This window comes from Petromyzon marinus, chromosome 4 (assembly GCF_048934315.1).
Source record: "Petromyzon marinus isolate PM22_M1 ecotype Great Lakes invasive population chromosome 4, UKy_Petmar_22M1.pri1.0, whole genome shotgun sequence".
In the NCBI taxonomy this organism is placed as follows: Eukaryota; Metazoa; Chordata; class Hyperoartia; order Petromyzontiformes; family Petromyzontidae; genus Petromyzon; species Petromyzon marinus.
Window position 1 is genome coordinate 17,642,210 of NC_133670.1, and position 24,449 is coordinate 17,666,658.

The 24,449-nt window shown below is 46.0% G+C and overlaps 1 protein-coding gene across 1 annotated transcript; it reads left to right on the forward strand.

The window, feature by feature from the left end:
* Positions 1–636: 636 nt before the first annotated feature.
* Positions 637–24,428, forward strand: LOC116938561 (1-phosphatidylinositol 4,5-bisphosphate phosphodiesterase delta-4-like). The gene is made up of 15 exons (XM_076054166.1): positions 637–1,254; positions 8,855–9,025; positions 9,814–10,243; positions 10,654–10,891; positions 12,395–12,623; positions 14,098–14,299; positions 14,840–14,984; positions 15,581–15,733; positions 16,783–17,559; positions 17,702–17,846; positions 18,802–18,918; positions 19,305–19,483; positions 19,796–19,931; positions 20,802–20,951; positions 21,724–24,428. Exons 1-15 carry the CDS (start codon positions 1,170–1,172, stop codon positions 21,840–21,842), a joined length of 3,276 nt encoding a protein of 1,091 aa, XP_075910281.1. The 5' UTR covers positions 637–1,169; the 3' UTR covers positions 21,843–24,428.
* The last annotated feature ends 21 nt before the right edge of the window (positions 24,429–24,449 follow it).

Consider the following 24,449-nt stretch of genomic DNA (forward strand, 5'->3'; position numbering starts at 1 on the left):
GCAGCACACACACACAGCACACACACACAGCACGCACACACAGACAGCACATACAGACAGCACACACACAGCACACACACACAGCACACACACACAGACAGCACACGCAGCACACACACAGCACACACACACAGCGCACACACACAGCGCACACACACAGCGCACACACAGTGCACACACACAGCACAAACACATAGACAGCACACACACAGACAGCACACACACAGACAGCACACACACAGACAGCACACACACAGCACACACACACAGCACACCCCACCACACAGCACACCCCACCACACAGACAGCACACACACAGCACACACACACAGCACACACACACACAGCACACACACACAGCACACACACACACAGCACACACACAGACAGCACACACACACAGTCTCTCTCTCGTGAGTGCCGGGGTGGTGGTGGGGGGGCACACGAGAGGCGGTGGTGGTGGCCATGACCCGCGGCGACGTCGCGCTTTAGAGAGAGAGGCGGAGCGACAAGACAAAAGAAGAGGAGGCGGGCGGGGAAGAGGTAGGGAGAGAAGAGGTTGTGGGTAGGGAGAGAGAGAGAGACACGGGGCAGGGGAGAGGTAACGAGGGGAGGGGGGCGAGAACTCAGATTGTGATTATCGATCACCTACCTGCACGACGGAGGTGGGGAGTGCAGGCAAGGTGGTGGGCAGCTGGGTGAGCTGGGGGACGAGGAGAGCAACCGAGAGACAGGGAGACAGCGAGGGGTGTGGACAAAGGGGAGGAGGACACGGACAGGGAGACAGGGAGACTTTGGGGCGGACACAGAGACAGACAGGGAGACTGTGAGACAGAGACAGACAGGTAGTCTGAGTCGAAGACAGAGACAGACACAGACAGGTAGTCTGTGAGACAGAGACACACACAGAGACAAGCCAGAGACACACAGAGACAAGACAGAGACACACACAGAGACAAGACAGAGACACACACAGAGACACGACAGAAACACACAGAGACAAGACAGAGACACACACAGAGACAAGACAGAGACACACACAGAGACACACACAGAGACAAGACAGAGACACACACAGAGACAAGACAGAGACACACACAGAGACAAGACAGAGACACACACAGAGACAAGACAGAGACACACAGAGACAAGACAGACAAGACGACGCGATGTGGTGTTGGAGTCCTCAGACCCCGCGGGACGACGAGAAGCAGAGCAACGTGAACACGGCGAGCGAGGCGGTCAAGAGGATGGGTGCGTGCAGTGCACACAACAACAACAACACAACAACAACCACAATAAACAGGGTACACAAACACCGTACACGTGCACAACATACCCACAGAGTATATATACTCTCCACACAGATGTCGGCGATGCATATAGTGCACACGGTAACAAACTGTACTCCACGTAGCATGTACACACACACACTGCGAGAACTTAAGTGGCGTCTTGCTGTGTAAACAGCACACAGACACAGCACACACACAGCACACACGTGCGTGTTGTGTGTGTGCTATGTCTGTGTCTGTATACACAGCACACAGACACAGCACACACGTGCGTGTTGTGTGTGCTGTGTCACAGCACGCACACACAGCACACACGTGCGTGTTGTGTGTGTGCTGTGTCTGTATACACAGCACACAGCGTACAGCACACACGTGCGTGTTGTGTGTGCTGTGTCACAGCACACACACACACAGCACACACGTGCGTGTTGTGTGTGTGCTGTGTCACACACACAGCACACACACAGCACACACGTGCGTGTTGACACAGCAACGCATTGCAGTATATATGCCATGTTTACGCGGTACATGTACTGTACATGGGTGGGTACAGTATTACATAATATTTATATGATTACATTATACTTAAATAACCATACGAACACACATGTCACGTGAACACACACACACACTACAAAGACATGCATGCACACGCATCACATGGACACACAAAGACAGAGTACCCCCTCCGTGTAGACTGTAGCAGGTACTCATTTTGAGACTCAGTCGACCTAGGGGAGGTCCAGGACCGGTTTCAGATAATCGCCACTGATGGGGGCCGTGAGCGGGAATCGAACCTTGGTAACCGGGTTCGTATCGCAGTGCGCTGATCACTGCACTACCGCTGCGCATACATGAACACACATACACACACATACCTACACACGTGCACATACACATCACATACCTACACACACATACCTACACACGTGCACATACACATCACATACCTACACACACACCTACACACGTGCACATACACATCACATACCTACACACACATACCTACACACGCGCACATACACATCACATACCTACACACACATACCTACACACGTGCACATACACATCACATACCTACACACACATACCTACACACGTGCACATACACATCACATACCTACACACGTGCACATACACATCACATACCTACACACACATACCTACACACGTGCACATACACATCACATACACACACGTGCACATACACATCACATACCTACACACATACCTACACACGTGGACATACACATCACATGAGCATACACACGCATACCTACACACGTGCACATACACATCACATGAGCATACACACGCATCACATGGACACACATCACACGAATAAACACATGCCTACGAATAAACACATGCCTACACACAGGCACACGTCCCACGAACACACATCACATAGACACACATCACACGAATACATACACACATAATCTACACACACATCCCACGAACACACATGCACATACACACATGCACATAGGCACACATCATACGAATACATACACACATAATCTACACAAATCCCACGAACACACATGCACATACACACATCACGTCGACACACATGCCACGAACACACATGCCTACACATATGCATGCACACACACATCACATGAACACATGCACATCACACGACGTCTGTACAAAGCATGTACTTTGGACTGTAAGTTGACTTTGGCCGAGGAAATGAATGTGTTTATTCAGGGGGGTGCACGACCCCCCCTCCTGCTGATAAATCCCTTTTCATCCCCTTGGCGGGGACCTAGAGTCAACGTGGGAACCCAGTCCAAACTCGTTTTAAATCATAAGATAACATGAAGGTATTCAGTAAAACATCTCCTTCTGTAAAGATATATATAATACTGTAATGGCAACAGCCAAACGTCTCTTGTTCGAATGCGCCTGTGGTCTCATCTATGTTGACAGCTCTCATGCATTACTGGAAATTCCAGATTCCTATGGCAGGATCAAGTATAATATCTCGTAATTTACACAGTGCGATTAAACTCACAAATGTGTCTCATAGGTACAATACCAAGCACCTGGCTGTACAGTACCGTACAATGCTGTAATGTATGTCTTTGATATTTGCTAGTTTTGAGTGGGATATGTGATATTTTTTTCAGATGATTTATTTTGTATCCGCTTGTTTGTTTACACTTTACAGTAACCATAACCGTAGCGCATCGCGCGGAAACATTGATTGGTCATTGTGAAGTGAGTGGACGGAGGACTTGTTTGCAGGTGTCAATGCATCATATATAACATATCAACCCATACGGTTTAGCCGTATTCTTGTGCAGGGAAATTTGAGTGTTCAGGTCCGTACGGTGTACGGACTTTTCAATAATGGGGGGGGAGAAATGTTTCTGTTTGTGTTTCTCCCTGATGATGGAACTTTGTAGGTTGAACGTTGAGATTTATAAGGGCACGGGATAACCAATAAGGTCTGAATTGGTCTGCAATAAGGGAAAACCGTAAGTTTCAAACAGCACACAGACCTCAGTGGGTTTTGCGTGATGCACAGAGGCCGAGCGGTGTTTTCTTGTTTGTACAAACACGATGGTGTTTTGTGTGTTTGTGTGAAATTCACTATTGTGTGCAAGCACAGCCCTTGACAGAGTTTCACTTAAGCGGGTGTGGCCCTGACACCTGATCTGTGTTGTCAGTGTTCAGAGATCCTGGACTACTACCCCCAAGTCGACTCAGAATTGAGTGAAGTATACCCCTCCTGCGGTTTGTAAGCATCAGCACAAGGAAGGTGCTGGTCATACACAACCACCCTGTACACTTTAATATTAATGCTGACTATAACAGCACATGCACAACGAGTTTGCATAGCTATAGGGGGGGGTGGGGGGGGAAATCTTTTTTTTGCGTGTACATTTGTGCTTGCTGTGCATCTGACAGTCATCTCAGTCAACCTGGGTCTGGCCCGTGACCTTCTGTAAGCAGCGAGCCTTCCCATTCTCACGTGGCCTCAAAGTGCACCTAGCCTGGCACAAGAGCTGTTGGTGATGACACTATTTCTTCAAGAGAGAGAGTGGGCCCTTTGCCTTTAACATCTGGCGTTTCATTCGCATTAGTTCTGCAAGCTTGCATGGTCATATACTGAAATGTCGAAACCGGTCTAGTTTTCTTGTCCTGAATCAACGCTGCTGAAATGATGCACTCCGTGAAGGCGGAGGGTGACAATGAGTTGTGTTAAAGTACTTATATGTATTTATGCGGAGGGACATATATATGAAGAAGGTATTATATCACCCGCTTGTTTATTTTAGTTTCACCAGCATTTGTGCGTATTATGGGTTCACAGCATAGCCTGCTACGGTACATGTGTTCGTCGTGTATGTGCGTAAATGGGTGTGTTACTACGGTATGCGTGTCGGTCTATGTGTATGCGTGGGTGTGGAGTGCTGTATATGTGTGTGTCTGTGGGCGTACATTAGAGTATATACCGTGCGTATATTCCCTTAAGGTGTCGTGTTAGGGTTACATTTCAGTATGTGCCCATGAATTATGCATACATAACAAAGCGTCACGCTGACACATTGCCAACAAGCCTGTGCACATGTGGCTAAATTAAGCGTGCCATTTACGCATTATTCACATATCACGTATGCTTCCACTCATACTGCACATATTGTACTCTATGCTGCTGTCACGTCATGTTCGATAACTGGGCGGTGGTCATTTTCATCTCGAATGAGTACCCGGAAATTCCACATTCATATGACAAGAGCTCGGTGGATTAGCACGGTCAGAGTTTATTTAGTTACACATGTCACCCCAACATTTTTTTTGTCCCGATTTTTGCTGTCGGCTAAGGCAATCCCTTCATGTTTTTTTTTATTGACGTCAACTTCGTGGAGCACGTTACGTTTTGTAATTGTTATGCAGTTAAATTTTGATTTAAAAGCTTTCGTGACTGCAGGGATTCATATTCTTGGTTCTTTCGGTAAAGTCACCACGTAGAAGGGAAACAATAAAATAATAAAAATATAAAACAATACAATTCTCACGACGTTTCGACTGCAACACAAGTAATCATCATCAGGTGTGAAAACCACAGCAAGAAAATTTGAAAAAAGTGGCGGTTTTTTTAACGTCAGCACCACGGAGAGCGATTTGACAGTTTGTTCAGATGGACGAGTCCATCTATGTTCGGAAAAGTGAAGGGGGGAGACGAAAAATAATGGATGCGGTCTGAAAGCCACCTTAAGCGTGATCAATCAATTAAAACCCGAAATGGTTTATCAAGTCCTCCCAATGATTGCTAAGCCAGAATCCATCTTCTCGGTTGAAATTGCCTCTGTGTTTGCATATGTGGATGGCCTCATGAACGAATCTATCATGGTAGCCAGATGGCTACCATGACTTTATCGAAAGAACCAAGAATATGTTATGCAGTTATTAGCACTCAAGAGGCTGCAGACATCGTCAACTAAACTGGAAAACGTCCAGTTTTTTATAATGTTTGGCATATCCCCGCAGGTGTATGCTGATTGCGCTATTAATGTCATGTCATGAGATGAAGCATTCATTCAGATCTCTCGCAGAACAGTGTGACCCTCCATGTCAGAGAACGGCTCGCAGAAGCGGATATCACAGAGCTACCTCTGGGACCCCTCTCAAGTTGACTTCTGGTCGACGCATAAAGGGGGCGGCACTTCCCCATCCACTCTGCATGCTACAGTGCCGTCCGTCGCATGACGCTCCAATATGTTTCATTCTCAGAGCTGGAATTAAGAAAAATTACATTGTCGTGAATGTCGCACCTCCTCTCGTAAACTGCCGCCATTTCGTAAACAAATCGAAAATGATTCACACACGCCTGATTTGAGGAAATGCATCATGAGTGTAAGCAAATCAATTTGAATAGATGAATATACGCATTGTTACATGCCTCTTTTACCCGTGTGGTGTATGTAGAATCTGTAGTGGTGTGAATCTTCGGCATTTACAGTTGTAGCTGTACATTAGGAAGGAATGGACGAAAACGGGAGAGGCCTTTGTCCACCATGAGGGAAGTTACAGGCTGACAACATATATTTACTATAGCCACATAAGAATTTATAAGAATTGATGCCCACATGCATAGTCTGATGTATAGTGGATGAGTCGTTACATGCCTCCTGTTTAATGTAAATCACTATAAGTCCAGCCTACAAGCTTGAGCTGGGGCACGCAAGTATGCCAGGATTGTGTGGGCAGCGCCTGGAGGCTATAACCAAGCAGTCGTGTGGAAACTTTAAAAATACAATTTTGCACTCTTTATTACACTCAGAGGTACAGAGAGAACAGATTTTAGAAGCTCGTGCGCATGGCAAGCCATTGACTCGCCCGTGATCATACTCACCGCTCTGATTATCATCGATGCCTTTTAAATTATTTATCCCTGAATGGAGCCAAATGAGACAAGGGCTGTGTTGAACTGACATCAAGTATCTTGTTGTTCTTCAATGCTTTGCTCTTCGGCACCGTTGGGGAACATCTGCTCTTGTTGCCTCAATGCATGAGTGCTGCCTCCAAGGTGTTCTGCTTCTTCCCTGATCTGTTTCAACGTCAAGTTATGGGTGGGCCAAGTGGGATAGGGCCTTGGGAGCTGACAGCACACATGGATGCCCACATTAGGCCATGTGACCATTAACATCGACACGCATGCACAAAATCTCGTACGTGCGATTTAACACGGCATAGTCACAAATGTATTGTCACGATTCAGGGTTGTGCTTTGATTCAAGAATCAATAACTTTTTAACAATGTATAGGTTCCGGAGTAGCATTAGGGGCCGCAAAAACTAACTAGCTGGCACATATATGACTTGAAAATAGCTTCACGTTCCAGTGTGTGACACAGTCACACACTGGAACGTGAAGCATGCCTGACATAGTCTCACAAGCTTTGGAACGTACACCTCAACGTCACATAACAACAACAACAACACCCACCATTCGCCGCTAAGTGGCGGTGACGTTACCACGGCGCCTGTGCCAGGCCAGGAGCACCTTGAGGCCACAGGAGCACCTTGAGGCCACGTGAATTGCCGAAGGGTCGCTGATGGGAGGTCACGTGACAGACCCAGGTGCCATGGTTTGACTGACTGAGATGACTGGCAGATGCACCTGCTGTGCCCCCTACTATGTCAACGTCACATACACGCACTGGAACATGCATAACACACGCATGTACGCTGGCATTACGCACCTGTATATATTTGTACCTCTTTCGCACCGTACGTAGCCAACCGTGATAATCGGAGGTGCGGGGGAAGGACAGCAAACGGACACAAAAAGCAGTTCTTAAGAAATGAGTTTTCAATCAAGATTTAAAAGTGCATCACTCCAGTGGCTTCCTAATAACGGAAGGAAGAGCATTCCAGACAGCTCTAGAAGTGCATATGAACGTGCGAGATGCGGTGACCGTCTTTGTTCGATGACTAGCTAAAATCCTCTGCGAGAGTAACCAGAGTTGGCATGATGGTTTATGCTCCTTGACGAGAAAATATAACACAATCACGTGCACATTGGAACCTAAACTCCACCTGACACATTTACAAATTCCTGCACAGCCGGTGACCTTTCCCACAGGAATGATTGTGTCACGAGTCGCCTTCTCTATTTGCATTCAGTCGTTAAGGCACTTCCTCTATTAACATCCCATTCAGAGCCATGAGCAGGCTGCTGTGGTAGTTTGTGTGATTCACTTAATCGTGCTGTTGTGCTCAGAACACACGTGGTACACACACAGTGTGCGCGCACAGGGGCGAAACGGTGAACTTTGTTCCCTCAGTCTCTCTGTCGTTGAGTGCGGAGTTCACCAATTGAAGGGTAAAACCGTGCACAGGTGACAAAGGGGACATCTTGGAGGACGTGGGTGTGATACTGCATGTCTGCATTACTAACCTTTCCACACACGTGATTCACACACACTTGTAACGCATTGAGTTAAGATCTTGATAATCTGGTTCAATTTCTGGTTATCCTACAATATTAGTGGTCTAGTGGTATGTGAACCTATTTTAGGTTTTATTTGATCAAGTCAGCCTATAATTGGTGTGTTATCCCTTGCAGTGTGCAAACATTGTCACTAAAAAAAGCGACTGGGCATGGTTCTGGCCACACCACCACCCCAGTTTGTCCGCTGTTCTAGTCTATAAGACTAAATGTCGATCTTCGTCTTTTGAGTGTGTAGTATATATGCAATTTATTTGCCTATTTTTATTGATGTTTATCTCAAGTGCTTAATTACGTGATAGAAATTTAAATATGGAAAAGCCTCACTGAGTCCCAAGTCAGGATGTTTTACCAATTACTTATTGAACAATTCTGCTTGAATAAAATCCCCACACAAACAAGGAAGAACACTTAAACTCCACGTTCTCCCAACATTTCCCTACTTCGCAGGCTGCCCCCTGCCCTCTCCTTCAATGCCCCCAGCCCTACGCGAGCCAGCAGGCACTGTTCCGTGCACCCTCCCCTTTCCCAGCCCTCTGGTCGCCGTGCCCCCCATACCCTCTAACCCATGACACCCGGTCCTGGCCCAGGCCTGGCTCTGGAGGATGACGACCTCGCGTTGCTGGTGCGGGGCTCGCCGGTGCTCAAGGCAAGCTCCACGGGCCGGCGGGGCCGCCGCGTCATGTCCTTGCGAGACGACTGCTCGGCCGTGCGGTGCAGCTCCCGCAAGCTCAGCAAACTGCGCAAGCGCCGCACCATCTGTGAGTCGAGATCGCCCCACCCCAGCCTGGGTACAAAGCCACCCATGGATGAAGATCCAGCTGGGGTGAACACACATTCCGGATACTTGCCCAGCCTGGATTAATAGCTACAGTGCTGATTTTGTACGTTTGCCCACTGACAAATAAATGATCAGTCTATAATTTTAATGGTAGGTTTATTTGAACAGTGAGAGACAGAATAACAACAACAAAATCCAGAAAAACGAATGTCAAAAATGTTATAAATTGATTTGCATTTTAATGAGGGAAATAGGTATTTGACCCCCTCTCAATCAGAAAGATTTCTGGCTCCTAGGTGTCTTTTATACAGGTAATGAGCTGAGATTAGGAGCACACTCTTAAAGGGAGTGCTCCTAATCTCAGCTTGTTACCTGTATAAAAGACACCTGTCCACAGAAGCAATCAACCAATCAGATTCCGTACAAAATCAGCAGGGGATCAAATATTTTTTTCCCTCACTGTATATTCATGGGCCTTCAGTCTCTGTGAACCCCAAGAGGATAATGAATAATGGTGTTTATAGGGGAGCCCTGCAAAACATGTCTCAGACAATGCTTTTTGACGTAGGGCCGAGGTGGATTGTCCTACTCTGTGTTGATGCAGACATACACTCGAGTAGCCCTTCATTTCTCACTAAATGTATTCCAGGTCATTGATAAACTGGAGTGACTCAAGCCTCTCATCCCTACCGAGTGCTTACATCAGTGCCGCTCTCGCTGCTGGTCCCTCCCTCCCTTCACTCCCTCCCCTGTCTGCGCATCTCACAGTTTCCATCAGCGACCTGGTCGAGGTGCGCGAGGGCTGCCAGACGGAGACGCTGCGCGCCCTGCCGTTCGGTTCCGGGGGGGCTCCGGAGACCGGCGGTGGCAACAGAAACGGCAACAACAGCGGTGGCGACGGCGCCGGGAGCGGCGGCGACGGCGGGCGGCAGCCAGCGGCGGTGCCCGGGCACGTGGACCCTCAGCGCTGCTTCACGCTCGTGTTCCGCGGGCGGCAGGCCAACCTGGACCTGGTGGCGGACAACGCGGAGGATGCCCGTCGCTGGGTGTACTGCCTGCGCAGCCTCTCGGAGCACTCGCGCACAATGGACGCCCGGCAAAAGCTCGACACATATCCTGGCGCACGTTCCGATGCCGGTGCTAGCCTCACCGCGACCGGGCACCAAGGGGGGCCCGTGGGTAATAGTCGATTGAGTTGAGAGCTTGGTTATTGTAATATTTCATTATAAGAATGTAATAACGCTTTAATACTTATCACGAGATTATTTTTTGAGGAGGGTCCTGTATTAGAATATTTGGCCAAATTGTTTAGAAATCTATTTTGTGGATTTTTTTCTATTTTGTGTGTGTGTGCCAGCTAACCAGCTTTGGTACAGGGTGGATATAAGATTTAGTGCCGAGTGTAACTTGTTGAGATATCTGCCTGGCTTCTGGATGGTTATTTTTTTTACCTGTGCATGAGTGTTTTTTTCCCCCGAGTACTCCCAATTTTCTGGAAATAACATCCCAAACAGCAGGATTCCCCCGACAAAGTATTGAGACTCGGTGAGGCTTTCCTGCAACCCTTACCTCTTAAGCAACGAATGCCTGGTCTTCACTGTGGTGAAGTCAGCGACGGGAGAATATCGTAATGCTCGTATTCAGTGAGCTCTGCCTGCCATGCCTTCCCCTCCATCCCATGTCTCCTGCTGTCGTCCTCCTTAACCTGCCATTCACGTGGCTCTACCGTAGCTTCAGGAAGGCCGACAAGAACAAGGATAACCGGATGACGTTTGACGAGGTGAAAGACCTCCTCAACACGCTCAATGTCAGCATGAACGAGGTGGAGGCCAAGAAGCTGTTTGACGTAAGTGGCGTTTTGCTCGCAATCCCTTCAAAATGGGGTCACCTCGGTTTATGCTGAGTTGACCTAGTGGATGTTCTGTCCAGGGTAGGATTTGTCGGTTATGTGCTTTATGGGCAAGAGTGGAACACAGGTTGCCGTAATCGTAGTGTAGAGACCTCACAAAGCTCTATGACGATCCTTAGGGCTTTATATACTGTAATGTAAATGTATCGTACAGCCCTTTATAAACCCACTGTTGGATGCTCTCCTCCCCAAGCCATACCGGTCATGGTTCTTATTTAACCATACTTCACTACGCTGGTGAGTACTGGCTGGTGAAGACCCGGATTGGAGAGTTTGTTGGGTTCATAGTGTAGAGCGATAATAAATGCACTACCGCTTTGTACAATGAATTTGTACAATACATAATAATTTGGATTCATATAGCATACAAATATAACTATGTTCCACAGTGCTGTAGATTCAGAGAGCAACTAAACACAACTGCATCACAAGGCCCTTCGTGATGAAAGAGCGGCGTTACATTGGGATAGAAATGTAAGGAATAACGAAGGGAGGGAGGGTTGTATACGGAGGGAAATTACTCAACAGGGAAGGTTCCTGTCGCAGTGCAATAACTACTACTTGGAAGCATTGGTGTAGTGGTTGGCGCACTGTGATATGAATTCTGCGACCTGAGTTCAAGTTCAATTCTGGTCACGGCTAATATCAGTGTCAAGTAATATCCGAAACGGTCCTGGGTTGCCCCAAGGTCAACTAAGCCTTAAATTAGTACTTTTGTACATATCAGCACTGGGGAGACAATGGCATGCAGGCATGGTGCTGGCCAGCACCCCTAGTGCACATTTCAGGTCTTCATAGGTGCTCACTAACAGTATGCTCCCGAACAGTCTGTTACAAGCTATACAGGGAGCTTTCTCTTTGCTCACATGTACACATGCTCGCACATGTGCTTTGGACGATCGGACGTATTCACATGTCCACATTTTTCCGACGCTCACACAAACACGCAGTCTCATTTGCTCACACGTACACGTATTTTACGTGCGCTAACACATTCACTCACGCGCACACACATACACGCTCATACATGCACACCCACACTCGCTGTCTCACACACATGCTCATATACACACATGCGGTCACATATTTGCTTACAGACATACACAAAGGCAAGGCAAAGAAAGATCCTCATGTCGCGTTTTAATGCACTTTTAGAGCAAGGCGGTGGGTGGCGAGCACCATGCTCAACCACCTTTGTCTCCCCAGTACTGATGTTTGCACACCACAGCAAGTATTCATTTAGGGCTTAGTCGACCTAGAGGAGGCACACTACCAGTTCAGTTACTCGTCACTGTCTTTGGACATGAGCTGCAATCGAACTCGGATCGCCGGGTTCGTAGCACAGCGCACTAACCTCTACACTACGACTCTCCGTGCACACAAGCTCATACGCTGCCTCGTGTGCTTATACGCTGCCTCGTATGTGTGCGTGCTTCACAGGAGAGTGACAGCTCGCACACGGGCGACCTGGTGGAGGACGAGTTCGTGCAGCTGTTCCGGAAGCTGACACGGCGCGACGACGTGGCGACGCTGTTCAAGCGCCTCTCCCCGGACGGGATAGGCCTGCCCGCCGCTCGGCTCGCCCAGTTCCTGCAGGACGAACAGCACGAGGATGACAGCGAGCACCGCGCCGCATGCATCATTGCCGAGCACGAACCGTTGGATGAGGGTACGTGTCTCGGACAGACAGCTCAGCTCGCCGATTGCACGAGGGACGGATATTGTTTTTTCATGTATGGAAACGCACAAAGCAAACGGGTCTCATGTTGAAGCTACGTACCTAAGCTGTGCTTTCTGTGTCTGTCCATCACAAGTTTGAAGTTTCAATAATGAGAAACGAGGAAGAAAAATCACGCATATAAATGGACCCTGCAATGCTTTCCGCATTAGTTTAACCTCGCAAGTATTTCATTCGTTACAATGACGTCACATTTGGAACCACGCGATGAGATGATATCATGTGATGCACTGTGCGTGACGTCGCGAGATTATGTCACACGTAATTACCCCATTGCCTTGGTCGCCTTGCAGGATAATTCATTTCGTGCTGGTTTTTAATATCCAAACTTTGGACAACCCTTTGATCAATTTTATTGGTTTTCTTCGGGGTAAGTATGATAGCAACACGACCTTACGATAAACCGTTGTTCTAAATGAATAAGCCTTTGGAAGATGGAGAGTATGGAGGCGCACTGGCAAAACGCTGGAGGTGCGAGGCACAGTAAGGGCTACCAGACGGATGCAAACAAGAGAGATGTACTCAGATAAGAGAACAAAGTTGCAGACAAGAAACAGATATGAAGTGAGATGAGAGAAAAAGAGATAGACTATTAGTTTTAGTCCATCAACGTGGTGGCTTTCTGCAGTAATGTTATCCAGCGGTATTGTTTAGCAGCAAACTCTGCAACTCTTGGGTCTCATGAGCAGAGTCAGTCTTGTTTGAAAAATACTGCAGCGTTGCAAGATGTTACTGGCAAGAGCTCTCCACCTTCACAATGGGACCCTATGATTGCAAAAGGCATTAATAAATCACTCATCATACACTTATTCATAGAGAGGTGGATCAGTTAGGCGGTTGTTCAACCACTGTGCTATGAACTCGGTGACCTGAGTTTGATTCTCGGATACAGCTAAGATTGGTGACAAGTGCAGTGACCAGTGTGGTGAAGGAATTGTATGTACATATGTATGTTGAACTTCTTTCGCATGGTACATAGCCAACCTTGCTAATCAGAGATGTGGGGGAAGGACAACAAACTAAACACAAAAAACTGTTCCAAAGAAATTACGGTAGTTTATGAATTGGATTGATTGATGGCTGTAAATTATATATTTTTATAGAGAAGGCGTATTATTTTAGTTTAATCTCGCTTTCAGATGTAGTCGCATTTCAGTGCTAAATAAGTACAAATCCTTAATTGTTAAAAGCAGCCCTATTTCATCCGTCGCTGGATGCAGAGCCGGCAATCGATGCATCCTTACATTTCACCAACCCCTCATGGATTGCTGAATCACCCCCCCAATGGGGATTTGAACTCCGGAAGCTTCCGATTGCGAGTTGAGTACTCGATCCACAGCGCCACCAACTGCGGCAGAGGGCTGGAATGAAATGGTTTGCATTCATTTGTGGCACGCGGGCCCAGGCCGCAGTAAGGGACTGATGACGCTGGATGGTTTCGTGCGCTACCTGACTTCCCCGGACGGCTCCCTGTGGGACCAGCGCCACGACTCTGTCAGCCACGACATGACGCAGCCGCTCAGCCACTACTTCATCTCCTCGTCGCACAACACCTACCTCACGGACGATCAGCTCCGCGGGCCCAGCAGCACTGAGGCCTACGTGAAGTACGCGCTCAATATGCAGCCCACACCAACCCCCCCCCCCCCACGCACCATCGCCAAGTTCTCGTCTAGGTTTTTTTTTATTGTCTGGAGTTTTTAGTTTAAAATGCCCTGGCATGCTCTGCATTAAGAGTGCTCTGTAAGAGCAAAATTGCTATCGCGTTGGTTTGCCCCAGAAGGTCATATTTACAGATATAGTTCTGAAGTGCTTCCAATTGGCCCTTTTTGTCATATTATCAAAATTTATCAGTTTTCACAGGTGGAATATGCTCAATTTGGTGAAAAATTTTGTATGTGTTTTTATTGTGCAGTCATAGGTGACTGGGTTGCAGGCATTATATCAGCATATTCGTGAGGCCAGTTTAATTATGGGTTGCTCAAACCTGTATTTGAAGCCAAGTTCTTAGCAATACAAGCGCAGTATCTCACTATGATAAATCCACTGCTGGATTAAAGCCTCTTTAAAGTCACCCGCCATGTTTGCTAGTCACGCGATGTTATTATTGCTAGTGCTACTTTCCTATTGTTGTGTTCTCGTTGCAGGTCGCTGATGCGGGGCTGCCGTTGCGTGGAGCTCGACTGCTGGGATGGGGCGGATGGGGAACCGGTCATCTACCACGGCTACACGCTCACCTCGCAGATTTTATTCCGAGACGTCATCACCAGCATCGCCCACGAGGCCTTCAAGGTGATGTGCCGGTCAAACGATCGGGAGGATGGGCGGGCGGGCGGGCGGGCAGGTGGACGGGTGGGTGGGCAGGTGGGCTGGCAGGTGAGTGCATGGGTCAACTGGTCCTACCGCACTGTGGTCACCCACTTGGACGCAGTTGGTCACAGGGGTATTCAGCTATTTACAGGAGACACGTGTAATGCAGGCAAGTACAGGTGACGCACACACGTGGCACAATTGAGCACAGGGGACACGCGTGACACACAGATGAACATTGGTATTCACAGGTGACACACGTGTATAAAACACACACGACACAGTTAATTACATAGTGAATTACAAGTGACACACATGTGAACACACACACGTGTACACATGATCACAGGTAACAGCAGGTGACTATGTGACCACAGGTTCCATCATATTACTGAAGGTGACAAGCGGGTACAGATGTTTTAATCAAAAAATTATTTTCAAAGGCATACTCAAAATCGTCTCCCAAAACACGATCTCCTAGTTTCTCAGATTTGAGATTAAGCCCCCGAGGGTTGATGGAGGGCGTCATCACGCCCAGTGTCTCACTGCGGACGTGTGTGTGTGTCCTCGGTGTGCAGGCGTCGGCGTACCCAGTCATCCTGTCCTTGGAGAACCACTGCAACGTGGAGCAGCAGATAGTGATGGCGAGGCACCTGCGCTCCATCCTGGGCGAGCGGCTCGTTACGGCACCGCTGCCCGGGCGGCCCCCCACTCAGCTGCCCTCACCAGAGGTAGTGCAGAGAACCTCTGTCTTGGAGAAGTTATTCGCAAGCCATCTGGCTACCATGAGAGATTCGTTCATGAGGCTATCCACATATACAAACACAGAGACAATTTCAACCGAAAAGATGGATTCTGGCTTAGAAATCATTAGAAGGATTTGATAAACCATTTTGGGTCTTAATTGATTGTTCACGCTTACGGTGGCTTTCAGACGACATCCATTATTTTCGTCTCCCCCCTCCTCTTTCCGAACATAGATGGACTCGTCCATCTGAATAACTGCCAAATCGCTCTCCGTGGTGCTAACGTTAAAAAAAAACGCCGCTTTTTTCAAATTTTCTTGCTGTGGTTTTCAGACCTGATGATGATTGCTTGAGTTACAGTCGAAACGGCGTGAGACTTTTATTGTTTTATATTTTTATTATTTTATTGTTTCCCTTCTACGTGGTGACTTTACCGAAAGAACCAAGAATATGAATCCCTGCAGTCACGAAAGCTTTAAATCAAAATTGTAACTATTTAGTGTTGGATTTTTTTGTGCAGTCATTGGTCATTTGTCTGAGACCACCAACTCACTACCCCCTCACTGTGTTTGGTGTCTCAAGCCTGTGGCTCTTTGATGATCTTTGGAGTGTTTGACACGGCGCATTCATTCCTCTTATGGTTTTATTTCTAAACACAAAATCATTACGAGACTTTCTGTCAATACGAACATTTCCAGATATTTCATTATCGCCATTATCTATAGAGTGTCTTTTCTGAAACAAGTGTTGACCAGTCTCTCAAAAATGCTCATTGTTGACTTCCAATAAATTGGGAATAGATGTGACCCCTGACCGTGATTTGAACCTGCAGCTTTCTGATTGCGAGTCAGCCACTTAAAAGCTACGTTGCTGGTGGGAGCAGTACTGTTGTGATGCAGACTTTTATCACGCAGATGTGTGCCGTGCCGGCTTTAATAGGTGCTCGCAAACAGCACTTGTTATACGTCTATCCAGGCTGCACAGGGGAGCCTAAGCACATTGCTCTGAGCTTCCTCCTCCCTCTCTGTCTGCAGGAGCTGAAGGGGAAGTTTCTCATCAAGGCCAAAAAGCGGAGCAAGCCTGTGAAGAGCGAGGCTGAAGGCAACGGCAGTGGCGTGCAGAGCGACTCGACCGGCGCCACGACTGCTCCGAGCGAGCTCACCGGCAGGGACAGCACTGCGGACAAACTGTGCACGGGCATCGAAGACGCCCGGTCTGAGCCAAAGCCAGAGCCACAGCACACCAACAATCAGCCTGAGACACAGGCTGGAGCCCATTCAGAACCTCAACCGGAACTCAAATCTGAAACACGGCTGGAAAGCCAACCACAGCCAGAAATCCGGCCTGAAACACATCTCCAGACAGAGGCAAACCCAAGCAGCATGTGTGCCAAAGATGAGAGCCGGCCGAGCGATGCTGCGGTGCTCAACGAAGAGGAAGGGGACATCCCGTTCATCGATGGAGACAATGAGGTCACGGATGGAATTGCAGATGGGGTCACCGGTGGGGTAACGGACAGGGTCACAAATGAGGTTAAGGATAGGGTTGCAACAGAGGTCGCGGTTGAGGTCGTGGATGAGGTCACGGATGGGGTCAAAGGGAAGCAGTCAGAGACGAAGGGCATTGGACTCAGGAGGAGTCTCTTGATGAAGGTTGACAGCTTCACAAGGCATTCATCGGGGTCTGGCAGTATCAAATCCTCGGCCAAAGGTCTGGGGCAGGCGTCGGACACCGAGAGCGATGTGTTTGAAGACAGCAAGCCGTCGACGGGAAAGCACAAGCCCTTAAAGGCGGAAAAGTCAAAAAAGAAGGTACTGCTGTTCTAGCTTGTTAATTATACAATTAAGAATAGCAATGCTGGGCTGTAATAACGCAGGGTGGTCTAAAATCTAGTTCTCTGAGATAAATACTATCTCATGTAACAAACTTTTGTTTTGTTTTTCATTTTAAAAGGAAGTTTCCAAAGAGCTATCGGACTGCGTCATATACTGCAGTGGCGTGCACTTCGAGGGCCTCGAGAGGGCGGAGAGTCATCAGAAGGGGAACGAGATGTGTTCCTTCTCCGAGACCAAGACTATGGGGCTCATCGAGACACAGGGTGAGTCCCATGCGGCTGAGATCACAACCTGGGTAACAGATGAGGTCAGAGGGAAAGGTGATTGGCAAGAACACGGGCTGAGGACACAGGCTGAGGTTACAAACTTGGTTGTAGACAACCAAAGGCCTCGTCTTCTTTTTCAACACTGTATCATTAAAAGTGCAGTATATAACGAGCGCTTGGGTTGTGTGTTCGTGGCCAGATGGAGGTGACTGACGAAACCTGGTCATGACATCTTTGTAGAGGCGTGAGCTCACTCCGCGGAGGAAGTTAGAGATGAAACGATTCACCTGCTCCATGATTCCATGAATTGTCAGGTGTTCACTTCACACGGTGCATGCAGAACCCGTAGCGGTATAAGTTATCTAAACATTTAAACATGTACATGTCGGACAATTTGTCCTGCAACGTTAGCATCACGGGGGCGTAATGATTTACCCCATCACTTCCCACATAAATTGTCACGTGTAATCGAGTCCGTATTTGTGTATAACTTCACTGCACATGTATGTATCATGTAATTTGTCCTGTATTGTGAGCATAACAGTTTATAATGTCACCCCACCTCGCATATCCTGGCAATTTGATGAATCGATTCAAAAATCAATTATTGTTTAACCATGGGGTGAATGTAGAAATAGGGTGAATGTAGTGGGTGCATGGGTCAAGTGAACCCATTACATAGAACATATAAAAATAGAAAAACATAATTACACATGTGATTTTATGTTTGATATGCGTGTCCCGTGAGCTTAAGATTATATATTAATTGTTGAATTGATGCATCGTTTACGCACTTGGCACGAGAACAAATGTAGCTCATTGCCCTAACCACTGTGCCTGTGCTTCCCCCCAAATGAATAATCGTGCCCTTTGTTTATCTAGGAAGGAGATTTTTGATTTTGTGTCTGGTTTCCGAGGTTAATTGCGTGCGTTGTTTTTTTTGTCTCGGCAGGTAACGCGTTTGTGCGGTACAACATGCAGCACCTCAGCCGCACCTACCCCAGCGGGACTCGCGTTGGCTCCGGGAACTACAACCCCCACGACATGTGGAACGCCGGCTGTCAGATTGGTAACCAGCACGCCGCACGTGATCAATGTTAACGTGAAACATTATTATTGAAACAAATATTGTGTATGTCTGATTCATCATTCATTCACGTTTAACCGTTAAGTCCAGTTTCTCCCCCTCCAGCTGCAGAGCCACACGTCGTAATGTAAAAAAATACCCCGACATCATATTGGAAACCTTCACCCGACATCCATCAAAGGTCCAACTTTCAGAACGACTGAACATCCAGTGTTGGTTAACTACTGTGACAGTGTTGCTTATCATCCACCACCCATGCTATGAATTGTGCGAAGGTGTTTTTTTATTTATTTTCACGAACCACACGCCGCCTTTAACTCAATGGCTGTGTTTGTTGTTCCCTCCTGTGCATGTGTCCCTGGCTGCAGTGGCACTGAACTTCCAGACCCCGGGCAAGGAGATGGACCTGTACGACGGCCTCTTCCGGCAGAACGGCGGCTGCGGCTATGTGCTCAAGCCGTCCTTCCTGCGCGATCCACACACCGACTTCGATCCCGGGAACCCGGCACGGGGCACGGGCCGCCACCCGGTCAAACTCGCCATCACCGTGCGTTTCCTTCCCGCGCCTCCGCACCACGTGCCAAATCCCTCCAAGGCCTTGATACGCCAGGGCAGTGTTCTTGGAATGATGGCCCACGGGCAAGATTTGACCCTTAATTCTTCTTTGAGCGGTCCACCGAGCTGTGGTCCAGAATAGTGTGATGAAATAGAGATAAACTAGAAATGGAGATGAGAGCGCTGTAGGCAAGAGATAAATATAATAGTGAGATTATGGCGAAGTAAACAAGAGAGACACGAGAGACGACCGGCCTCTTTTGCTCCTCTTATTAATTGTGACCACGCCGGCCTACGTGTGCAGGTGATTAGTGGGCAGCAACTGCCCAAGGAGAGGAACAGCCGCCGAGGCTCCATCATCGACCCCTTAGTGAGCGTGGAGGTCCACGGGGTGCGAGGCGATACAGCGGTGCGGGAAACGCACCACCAGGAAAACAACGGTACGTAACACCCCACAACCACCATTCTACCCTGCTTCATCTGCACCTGGGACCTATAGTAATGATGATGAACTATGTAAAAAAAAAATATTTTGGATTTTACAAAATGATTAACTCTCTCTCTCCATTTAAATTTTGATTTAAAGCTTTCGTGACTGCAGGGATTCATATTCTTGGTTCTTTCGGTAAAGTCACATAGAAGGGAAACAATAAAATAATATAAAAAATATAAAACAATAAAATTATCACGACGTTTCGACTGCAACACAAGCAATCATCATCAGGTGTGAAAACCACAAGAACATTTTAAAAAGGTTGTGTTGCAGTCGAAACGTCGTGAGAATTTCATTGTTTTATATATTTTTTTTATTATATTGTTTCCCTTCTACGTGACTTTACCGAAAGAACCAAGAATATATCTCTCCCCATTTATCTATTTTTATGGAGGAAGAAATAGATATCGTTTTGTAATTGAAGAAAAATATTGATTCTGTGGGGGACAAATGGTGTGGACAACAGCCCTGAAGTTCCCAATGCGTTCTCTGGCCAGTGTGGTTAAGTTTGGTCAAACAATCTCCATGGCTGGTACACAATACAATTATTTTCATTTATTGATGCTATTAATAACGTGTGGTTGTGATTTGATCCAGCTTCATCTTGTATGTATTTTGTCATTGAAAGGCTAAATAAAAATAAAACTGATTTATTTTCCCATTGAGAATGAATTAAACTTGAGAATGGTGATGAAGACAAAAACGATTAAGATCGTGATCTTTATTTTCTTGATCATGATTGGCATTGGTGATGTTGAAGAACATAATATTGAACATGATGATGATGATGGGGGGGGGTGACTTGTTATCCACCCAGGCCTGAACCCCGTGTGGAAGGAGGAGTTCTTATTCCAGCTGACTGTGCCCGAACTCGCCCTCATCCGCTTTGTCGTCAAAGACTACGACGTGACCTCACGGAACGACTTTATTGGACAATTCAGCCTACCCTTCTCCTGCCTCAGACAGGGTACGCAAAGCAAGGATACGGTAGCTCAGAGCCACTCGTGTGTAAAGAGAGAGACAGGGTGACCGGGTTGCCTGGGGGGCTCACACTGTGTCAGAGACACTGGGTTTAAGCCGTCTCTGATTTAAACTGGGTTCTCAAATGTAGCGAATTGATAGTCTTAGCTTGGTCACCAGTGACTTGTGCAAAGAGACAATTATGTCAAATTAGGATTGCCACTAAGAGCATTATAAACTATCTCTGATTCGCATAGTTGGCTATGTACGGTGCAAAAGAAGTTCAATATACATACATATATGAAACAAACAGTTGGATTGGCATGCAACGAACACTCTTCGAGGAGCACTTACTGTAAAAATATGTGGCCCTATTGCTGCTGGCGAGCATATTGGAGGGTTAAGTAGTTCCGTGACGTGTATATCTATGGTGAGGAAAAAATGAAATAAAGCAAAAAAAAGCCTCAGGTTGAGGTTATTCAGCGATGAAGCTCGGTTTATATTTATATAAATAAACTGGAAAGTTGTCTTTTTATGGCTGACATAAAATCACTTTTATTCAACTTAACGATTTTCTTCATGGATCAAATGTTTTCCTTCAGCATTTCTTTAAATGGGGAAAACATTGGACCGGTTGAGTCTCATCAGCAGGATACACTATTTACCCACGTCGTTTCTCATGATCCCCCCCTCTCCTACACAAGCTGTCCCCTCGCTGCGTAATCCTATGTGCCTGCTGTTAATCCCATTAAAGCGTCTCTCCCTGTTCTGTGTTGCAGGCTATCGCCACGTCCACCTCCTGTCCCTGGACGGCCGGAGCCTCTTCCCTGCGACTCTGTTCGTCCACATCCGCATCACAGAGCTGAAAGAGATCGAGGGCCTAGATCGAGGATTGTAGATTGTGGGATGTAGATTAAGGGGCATAGATTGAGGGGTGTAAGTCACGGGTAGTAGTTCTGAGAGGAGTAGATAACATGATGTAGATCAAGTGGTGTAATTGATAGTGATCGGCGGATTTTGATCAATGGAGGCGATAGAGCGGCATAGACCAAAGGACGTGGATCAAGGGATGTTAGCTGAATCCCTGTATATGCAATTTTGTGTGTGGACAGGGCACACCCCCTGTGTAAGTTCTCATGAGCAAACTGTTTTTATGGAGCCATGTAAGTCACCTTTTTGGAGTCGGGTACACTGTGTGCAGTCTTTGACATTTTAAACGTTTTTATCGTAAATGTTTAGCTGTTTTAATATAGCACAATGTTATCCCAGCAGATTACATAGTTCTGTTTTTTCTGCAATAATTGTGCATTGTAAATAGTTTGAAAGTAAAAGAAAAAAAACTTGGAATCGTTTGAAATGTTTTCATGTAATACAATTGTTGAAGGTGAGCTGCCAAACAGCAATAGCTTTTAATTCAACCAATGTTTACAATTGCAATACAAAATTACACTAATATACAGCCATGAGTACTTCGCTACAAAATTACACTCGTATGAAGCCATTCTCATTTCATTTATTGCTGCTTGTTGCAGAGGCTCAAGGTTCTAATCCAGCAGCCGCCCTTGTTATTGTTGCAAGAGTAGGCCATTGTGTGCCGACGTCCGGGTCCAAATTTGCCAAATTCGGAAATTACATGACAAATTAGTCAATTGGGATTATAAACAAAGCAGAAATCATCGTGCTCCACTGGCAGACTACATTCACACCATGGAAATGAGAACTGGTTAAACAAAGAAACAATGTTACCGTGGGTTATAGTATATATTATAAGACTTAAAGCTATACAATCATATGTGGGTTTTTTTAAGTGTAGAAGAGTGGTAAGTGTGGCAGAGTTTTAATAAATAGCAGTAGAGACAGGTTACCTCTTTGGAGTCGATTTCAGCAGATGCTAATCGGCAACCTCAATTTCAAATAAGTTTAAATGTATGCCAGTAAGGCAATTGTTATTAATTGAAACCGTTGTTTAGCAGAAAGGTGGATTGCAGCCTAATGTATCAATTGAAAGGAAATATTGACAAGCACTATCTTGTGACATTTATGTTTTGACTGCTGTATTGTCTTGAGTCGCTCGTTACTTTTAAACTACACACCAAAGCAATCCAGACGATTTTGTAAGACATACCGCAAAAAGTTATGTTGACACTATCATAGAAGATTTTGCCAAAGTTACTTGCATAGTGATTTTAATCACTGTTGCAACAATGACATTAAAGTTAAAATCAGGTGGTTCTTACATAACTACGTTTGAATTACTGATACTATCCTATATCGTTAAGCATGCCATGGTGCATAAATTTGATTCTTACGCCCGCGACGATGTCATAAGAATAATTGTCTACATTGTATACAAACTAAACTCAAACGATATGTTAATTTTACATTTCACTGTAATTGCAATGTTCTACTTTTGTGTATTTTCTGTACCATTTAATCTTGATATTTTTTATTATCGGAATGTAATATTACTATGGTACTTGGAATGACAACTCAAACTAAGGGGCGTGTGGTGTGGAGGAGAAACAGGGGTGAATTGCTGCATCATTACCTGCCTGCAGCTCATGGTATGTTGTTGTGATGGAAACTGAGAGATGTCTCAACATAATTCTCATGGGATTGGCTTTGTAATTTCTCGAAAAGCATTGGAACCATACGTAGTTTCACCTCTGTACTCTTAGAAAGACGTGCTATCACAATTTTCACACTGGTCCGTATATTAATACAGATATTTACAAGGGATTTTTTTTTATATATGTAAAACTTTTGTCACTTTTTATATGCTGTGGTGCATTTTATAAATACTGAATTGTTGCAATACAGCAGATAACATTGTTTATGCCACACTGCTTTGTATGAACAAACTCAACTTTTAATAACTGTTAACCCTATAATCTGCAATACAGTACAGCACAATATTGAAGATGAGCGTCTTGTCTCAATGGGCCTTACCCCAAAGAAACTTGCTGAATATCAATTATTGTTTACATTGCCGAATTTACATTATGTCTGTAGTCATCTCTGATAGAGGCCCTAAAATATAATTGCGTGGCTGAATTGGTACTGTTATAAAACACTTTTAAATGCTCATGGCTGTTTTTGATAAACATTCAAAGCTTTATACACTCCTACAAAATAAACACTTGCAGGAATTTTGTTGTTGATTATTGAAACAGTTTAAGGACCATTTTTTATTTATAATTCACTGGGTTACACGATATGCTTTAATGGGTTTCTAAAAAATGTACAACATTGATATCAATGGTAAGAAATTGTGAATTTGATAGATTTTTGCATTTTACACTTTTGAACTGACATGTAATAGTGATACGTATGTTTCTGCACTACTTTTGAAAGTATATTGTTTTCTACTTAATGTTGCGGACGTTTCTGTCACGGCTTTCTTTTTAAGCTGTTTACCACGTTGCTTTTAAAGCTTTTCCTTTTTAATATTACACTACAGCAATAAATATCACTGTAATTGCAATGTTCTACTTTTGTGTATTTT

Bases quoted from the DNA above. Each gene is read 5' to 3' on its own strand.
- LOC116938561 (XM_076054166.1), top strand. From the start codon at position 1,170: ATGTGGTGTTGGAGTCCTCAGACCCCGCGGGACGACGAGAAGCAGAGC. The intron at 17,560-17,701 runs GTACTGCTGTTC...TCATTTTAAAAG, and splicing joins CGGAAAAGTCAAAAAAGAAG to GAAGTTTCCAAAGAGCTATC. The intron at 17,847-18,801 runs GTGAGTCCCATG...TTGTCTCGGCAG, and splicing joins GGGGCTCATCGAGACACAGG to GTAACGCGTTTGTGCGGTAC.